This window comes from Carassius carassius, chromosome 11 (genome assembly GCF_963082965.1).
Source record: "Carassius carassius chromosome 11, fCarCar2.1, whole genome shotgun sequence".
Lineage (NCBI taxonomy): Eukaryota > Metazoa > Chordata > Actinopteri > Cypriniformes > Cyprinidae > Carassius > Carassius carassius.
In genome coordinates, this window is record NC_081765.1 from 34,723,882 (window position 1) to 34,731,699 (window position 7,818).

General features: G+C 41.3%; 1 protein-coding gene across 3 annotated transcripts in view; it reads right to left on the reverse strand.

The window, feature by feature from the left end:
* LOC132153260 (serine/threonine-protein kinase Nek5) overlaps positions 1-7,445 on the reverse strand; it is a 25,378-nt gene extending 17,933 nt beyond the window's left edge. For 2 of the 3 annotated variants that reach the window (XM_059562649.1, XM_059562648.1), the window contains exons 1-4: positions 7,016-7,445; positions 3,932-4,028; positions 3,740-3,837; positions 1-38 (exon numbers count right to left, since the gene is read on the reverse strand). The exon at positions 1-38 is cut by the window's left edge and continues 46 nt beyond it. In XM_059562649.1, coding sequence (XP_059418632.1) covers positions 1-38; positions 3,740-3,837; positions 3,932-4,028; positions 7,016-7,270 — 488 coding nt within the window. In that variant the 5' untranslated portion in view covers positions 7,271-7,445. The remainder of the gene's footprint in view (positions 39-3,739; positions 3,838-3,931; positions 4,029-7,015) is intronic. The other variant, XM_059562650.1, reaches the window with a different exon arrangement.
* Positions 7,446-7,818: the final 373 nt, after the last annotated feature.

The window sequence follows — 7,818 nt, forward strand, 5'->3', positions numbered from 1 at the left end:
TTCAGTCCCAGACAGATCTGAACAAACCAGTCCACGATCTGAAACACACACACACGATTTCATCTGAGAAAGCAGCTTTATTCACTAAAAGGTACATTATATCCACACACAATTAATGTTTAGAATTATCAATTCTCTATCACCTCTGAGAGAGTTTTGTTTTCAGTGGGTCACATCATGCAGGTGCAGCACGTGCCCGAATATTTTACCGCTGTGATAGCGGACCCAAATACTGTAAAGAGCAAAATTCCTCATCCTCTCGCAATCACCTATATGAACATAGACTCCCTGCTTTTTCAAGGTGAGCTCTCATTCAAGAATATAATACTCTCACCTCCCGTTATACGGCCTGGGCAGCAATTCTGTGAATCTTAAGATGGGTTTTGGAAACAGTTCGACGAGGCTACTCCCTGCAGTTCACTCACAGACCGCGCCGCTTCAGAGGCATTGTTCAATCTTCTGTTCCGGAAAACGAAGCTATTGTTCTTGAGATTCACGTTCGAGGAAGTGGCCTATCAGTATGCAGTCCTTCTGTTTGGACTGTCCCTGACCCCACTCACTTTTACGAAGTGCATAGACATGGCTCTGTCCCCTCTCAGGCATATGGGAATCCGCGTATTGAACTACCTCGATGATTGACTTGTTTTAGGCAGATCAGAAAAGGAATTGAACGCTCACAAAGAGCTGCTGCTCAGTCATTTGGAGCACTTTGGGTTGGTCATCAACCCACGCAAGAGCCAGTTGTTGCCCAGATGACAAACTGCAGGACTAATGCGGGCATGGATCTCGCCGGATCGGTCCCCGACAATTAAGCGACTGATGGTCTCCTTCAAACCGGGAACGACATGCCCCCTGAGGGTTTTTTAGAGGCTGCTCAGCCTTATGGCCGCTACCGCCTCTGTAACTCCGCTGGGCCTGCTCCACATGCGGCCACTCCAATTCTGGCTAGAAGAGGTTTCCTGTCAGAGTGGACCACCGCTGTATCGAAGCTGTGGCCCCCTGGAGGACCTCTCGCCTGTAACAGACAGGATTGAGGATGTGCGTGGCTTCCAGAAGGAAAGTGATCACAACAGACTAGTCCACATATCAACTGCCTGGAAATGTTGGCAGTCTCCTTAGCCCTGTATTCCTTCCTTCTGGTCATCAAAGGCTACTATGTTCTGGTCCGTTCAGACAGCATGATAGTGGTGTCTTATATCAATCACCAGGGCGGCCTCAGGTCTCACACCTTAAACAGATTGGTTGGTCGCCTCCTTCTCTGGGCACAGAAAGAACTTCTCTTGCCCCAAGCGATTGGGCACTGCATCTTCAGACGGTACAGCAAATTTGGGCGGTCTTCAGGAAAGCAGAGGTCGACCTCTTCGCCTTGGAAGACAACTCTCATTGCCCAACATTTTTCTCCATACGGAGAGACTCATCTGTATGCGTTTCCTCCTATTGCCCTGATTCCCCAGATCATCCAGCAAGTCAAAGAAACCAAATGCTCCCTCCTGTTAGTAGCTCCGCTCTGGAAGTACCAGGCTTGGTTTCCGGAGCTGATGCAGCTAGTCATGATGGCTCCATGGCCCATCCCGTTGAGGAGAGACCTTCTCTCGCAGACAAAAGGCATAATTTGGCCTCCACGCCCAGAGTTGTGGAGCCTGCATGTCTGTTGCCTCAACAGGACTCTGATAGGCTCCTAGCCAGAGTAAGCAACACCATTCTTGAGGCAAGGGCACCTTCCATGAGACGGCTCTATGGCCAGAAATGGTCAGTATTCCTCAACTGGTGTACTGCACGGCAAGTGGACCCGTTTTCATGTGACGTGTCCTGCGTGCTGATTTTTCTGCAAGATCTGCTGGATAAGGGACGTGGCCCGTCCACACTTAAAGTATATGTGGTGGGCATTTCTGCGAATCATTCTCTCGAGGCCGGCCATTCAATAGGCAGAAACAACTTGGTCGTTAAATTTCTGAAGGCTGCAAGGAGACTGAATCCTCCTTGCCCTCAGACTGTGCCGTGCTGGGGACTTATCCGTGGTCCTAGGTGCCTTAAAAAGGCCCCCACTTGAGCCGCTCAGTTTGGCTTACTTGCGGTCCTTATTGCTTAAAAAGGCCTCCTTGCTTTGGCGTCGGTTAAGCATGTTGGTGACTTACAAGCACTGTCAGTCAGTGCTTTCTGTCTCGAGTTTGGGCTCAGTGACTGCAAAGTCATTTTGAAACCGAGACAAGGCTATGTTCCTAAAGTGCTCTCTACTCCCTTTAGAGAGCAAGTAATATCCCTATTGGCACTCCCCGCAGCAGACGGCGAGCAGGGACCAAACTCTCTCTGCCCTGTTAGGGCTCTGAGAGTCTATGTGGAATGATCTAAACTGTTTAGGCAGTCTGAACAACTGTTTATTTTCTTTGAAGGCCACCAGAGGGGTCTGCCGGTCACTAAGCAAAGACTGTCTCGCTGGATTGTTGATGCAATAGCTCTGGCTTATGCATCAGAAGGACTGGAATGCCCTATTGGTGTGAGAGCCCACTCCACAAAGGGAATGGCCTCCTCATGGGCATGGTCCAGCAGCATATCTATCAGTGAGATCTCTGCGGCCGCCAGCTGGTCGTCGCCATCCACTTTTGCCAGATTCTATAACTTAGACATCCCCACTCTGCAGGATATCTGTTTAATCCTCCCATCTGGGTAGTGGTTCTCATGCCCTCAGCTAAGTTTGGGGCGAGATAATGCCTAAGTTCCTTAGGGCCCTTATTAGTGCTCTAACACTGGGCTCGCAGAGAAGCACATAATTGTTGCTCGTAGTGTGGCGTGATTGGATTCATTCCCATACATAACAGGAGTGAACGTTTGAAAGGGAACGCTTCGGTTACTTAACGTAACCTCGGTTTCCTGAGATTAGGGAATGAGCATTTTGTCACTTGCCGCACTACAAGCTGCATGAATCGATGATCATCGCTTCAGTCAAATGATCATTGGTTTGTACAGCTACAGAAACTGGCTTCAGCAGAAGGGGAAAAAGGAGTTTTCCCATACATAACGCTTGTTCCCTTATCTCAGGGAACTGAGGTTACATCAACCAAAGTGTTTTTTTTTTTTACTATGGAATAAAAAAAAGATAATTTCAACTATTTACTACACAATTCTGACTTTCCTTTTCAGAATTGTGAAATATTTTCCAAATTGTGAGATGTAAACTAAAAAAAAAAAAAAAAAAAAAAAAGCGACAATTAACTTTCTTATTTTTTTTATTACCTGGTAGAAACAATACTTTTTTTAATAATAGATATTTTTGCAAAAACATTTTTTTTTAAAAAGGTGAAAGTGACGTGACATACAGCCAAGCATGGTGACCTATACTCAGAATTCGTGCTCTGCATTTAACACATCCAAAATGCACACACACAGCAGTGAAGACACACCTGGAGCAGTGGGCACCTGGGGAGCAGTTGGGGGTTCAGTGTCTTGCTCAAGGGCACCTCAGTCGTGGTATTGCCAGCCCGAGACTCGAACCCACAACCCTAGGGTTAGGAGTCAAACTCACTAACCACTAGGCCACGACTTCCCCTAAGTGCCATTGTCAGAAGTGGGATACATGAATACATTTGATACATGAAGCATACTGTACCACTCAGATACTTCCTAAATGTATCCTTGTAACTTCCTGAATCAATCTGCTGAGCTGAACTCTAACCCTGTTGATTTAAACATGAGTCTGCTGTAATGCAGTAATGAATGCTGCGGCGGTGTCTGTGTCTGTGACCTGCCGCTCTGTGAAGGGTTTTCCTCTCTGCATCCTGATTCTCTTCATCAGATCACCGGAATCACAGTATTCCATTAGGATGTAGAAGTTATTCCTGTCTGGATATCACAAACAAACACAACATATCATTTACACGGATCTGCATCTGACACAGTATAAAGACCGAAATACTGCTGAAATACAGCAACTGACCGTAAAATGATTTATAAAACGCCACAATGTTTGGATGTTTCATTTTGGACAACAGAGTCACTTCCTTTCTGGAGGCGTCCTTATCCCAAGGGGACAACTGTCGGACATGTGACAGAGAGAGAGAGAGAGAGAGAGAGAGAGAGAGAGAGAGACACATAAAGCTCTTGCTGTTTGCAGATGATCTGGTTCTGCTGTCTCCAACAGAAGAGGCTCTACAGCAGAACCTAGTTCTGTCAGACCTGGGCCCTGACCATTAATCCTAACAAAACTAAACTACTAACATTCCAGAAAAGACCCAGAGTTCAGAGAAAGAGACACAACTTCACCCTTGGTATGACCAAAATTGAAAATGCCACAAACTACACATACCTCGGGCTGAATATAAGTGCAACTGGTTAACTAAATTTGGCTGTGAATGAACTGAAATAGAAAGCGAGAAGGGCCTTTTATGCCATCAAGAAATCTATCGAAATTGAAATACCAATGAGAATCTGGCTCAAAATATTCCAATCAGTCATTGAAACTATTGCATTATATGGCAGTGAAGTGTGACGTCCTGAACTGAATCACCAATTTGAAAAATCGGACGCAGAGTTCTGTAAGAGTATCCTCAGAGTCCAGAGGAACACTACGTACAATGCATGCAGGGCAGAATTAGGCCAATATCCTCTACTAATGCACATTGAGAAACGAGCCATCACATTCTGGAAACACCTAAAAATGAGTGACCCCAACTATTATAATTTTAAAGCCCTTAAAAACCATGAAGTAAACCTTGAAAAAAGTCCCTTGATTCAGATGATCCTAAAGATGCAGAAGCAAACTAACACGACTAACAACAGCCAGCATCAGGACTCTGAAATATCCATCCAAACAATTCAGCCCAACCAAATTATAAAAACACAGAAAGAAAATTAAGTTGCGTCTGCTAAATGCATATGCATATGCATAAATAAATAAATAAATAAATAATGTAATCACAGACACACTTCCTCACCAGCTGAGAAGAACTATCAACACATCAGAGAGACTTCTATCCCAGATTTGAAACACTTTACCCTGATTTCAAAACGTTAAACAAGAAAACGAAACTTCAATATCTATTAGGTGAAAAACAAGATTGTATCTTACTAGCGGCAGGATACATTGATGCCGGTCACAAAAAGAGGGAGGAGTCAACAAATCAGTGATGCGCCTACACACAGACACGCACACACAAACACCACAGACACGCACACACTACAACAGACACCACGCACACATTCTCACACACACACACCACATTGAATTATGAATTGTTCTTAGAATTTTCAAATGTTTCCCAACATTGCACGTAAAGCAATCGCACGTAGGAGTCGCTGTCCGTTTGTCAAGTGCTGAAATGTCATCTTACAGACGGTTTCATCGGGCGCACGTCGGTCTGTGTTGTGTTTGGTGCCTTCTACAAACACAGTTAAAGTCAAGGTGATGACTGAAGTTGGGCTCAGGTGGTTGTGATGTGGGATGTGTTTCCCATATATTTATTTATTTTTGGAGACTCGCCACGATTTTAAAACTAAACGATTGAATTGTGCGATTGTTGAATAAACATGAGCACGTACTGCACGTTTAATAATACTAATTCCTTACATTTATATGTTTAAATATCAAAACGAGACACAGGTGTTTTTATATCACTGTATTTCTGAAGGAAGACTTGCATGTTATAGTTATATGCCTGATAAAGCAGCGTTTGTGAGCTGCTTCATTGGGGAAACCTCTACTTCTCGCGCTTTAAAGCATCTCCTGCTTAACATATCCATGTTTTATTTTTAATAGAACATCCTCTTTGTTTACCAACAAATAAAGTTGGCTTAGTTTTCAATATTTAAAAGAAAATCTAAATGAATGTTTTATGCCTTCATTTGATAACCAGAAAAATGTAAATACACAACAGTATTTCTGAGGGGTAAAAACATTTCATAAGGCTATTTAAAGAAAAATCTAATAAATGAAGTTGTTTTTATGCATTTAAATAATTACACATGCTAAAAAAATAAAACACATGAAGAAAAAACTGTTTTTTAACAGTTTTTTGTTTTTTAAAAAACATTTTAATAAATTGCTGTGAAAATGTATGTGTTATGATTTAAATTAATAAGACATGCTTTTTGATTTACACAATTAAATGTAACAATTAAAAAGGAGTTTTGAAACCGAGGAGAAAAAAATAAAAAGGAGAAAAAATAAAACAGAAAAAAATGGAATCCAGAAAAATTAAACCGGAAAATGGAATTTGGAAAAAATAAAACGGTTTTATAGGGCCCTAAAAAAAGTAATAAAGTAATAAGTAGTTAAGTTACTTTTCAAATGCAGTAACTAGTAATCTCATTACAATTTACAGAAGTAACTAGTAACTAATTAATTTTTTTGAGTAACTACCCCAACACTGTTAACAAATTCAAATGAACAGTATTAATATGAAAATTACAAAATGAAAAAAAAAAAAAAAATATATATATATATATATATATATATATATATCAGTTTGTATCAATAAATCATGACAACTTCTATTGAAATGATGTTCAATCATCAAACATCTGCAGCATAAACTAATTAAGCTGATTATTAAAATACAAAACAAAATATCAACAAAACGGAGTTATGAGAAATAACTGAAACTCCTTTAAATCTCAACTACAACAGATTTAAAAACAGGTTTTTCTGTACTAAAACACATAAAATAACAACTCAACTGTATTCTCTTGATCTAAGACACAAAGAACAAGATCAGAAACTATTATGTAATAATTTCAGTTTAAATGACACACAATATTAAATTGATCGAGATTATTACGCCAACCGAACTTCAAACATTTAATTAAATCAGTGAATTGGAATCTTGAATGTGAAGCAACTCAATCAGTTGTTAGTTGTGGTCACAGATCTTCTGGATGTCTAAACAGAGTGTTACGTTATATATCAACATTTTAATTCAGAATCAGTCTATTATTCTGTTTTAATTCAAGGTTACCTGTCAGCTGCCTCGTGCTGGAGCAATCTCACCTGTGTCACTCACAGAATGCAGAAAACACCTCTCACCTGCCTTAGGTTGATCTCCTTGATGACGTAGAGCTGCGCGTGTCCGTGTCGCTGTTTGACCAGCAGCGCGCGCCCGAACGCGCCCTGACCGACCTGCCGGAGCACCTCAAACTGATCCATCACGATGAAGATGATGAAGATGAAGATGAAGAAGGTAAGGAGGATGATGAAGATGAGGATGATCTTCTGCGAGACGGTCAGGACGCGTGGGAACGCGACCGGCGCGTCACTATAGCAACACGTCAACAGCGTCATCTGAAGCCGTCACGCGGAGGAATGCGCGTGCACGAACACGAATGAATACATTTAGAAGTTTGCTCGACTAGTGTGAGGAGGAACCGTGGATGAAATGGATTTCGGAAAGAAGAAGAAAAAAATATATAATATATATATGCACGAGACACATTGCACGGCCGCGTATTTTAACCTTTGTGCAATGCTAGGACTTTCTTATTTAAAAACAAATAAATAAAGCTTTTATGATTTATGATTAAGATTTATGATTATTCATATGAAACTATTCGTTAAATTATTTAATTTTTATGGATTTAAATATGCGCGGCAAATTTCATTCAAACAGAAAAAAACATATTAAACTAGAGCTGCGCGCGAACATGAGTCCTGGACACTTGACTCACGAAATTATACCAGATCATTAAAATAGAGAAAATAACACAGACATAATAACATCTGGATATAGGGGAGAGCGTGGCACAAAAACTTTTTGACTTTCTCAAACTGTGTAACCCTCATGGGGTTCAGAGTATTATTATATTATCCACATTCATTTCACTTGTCAATTT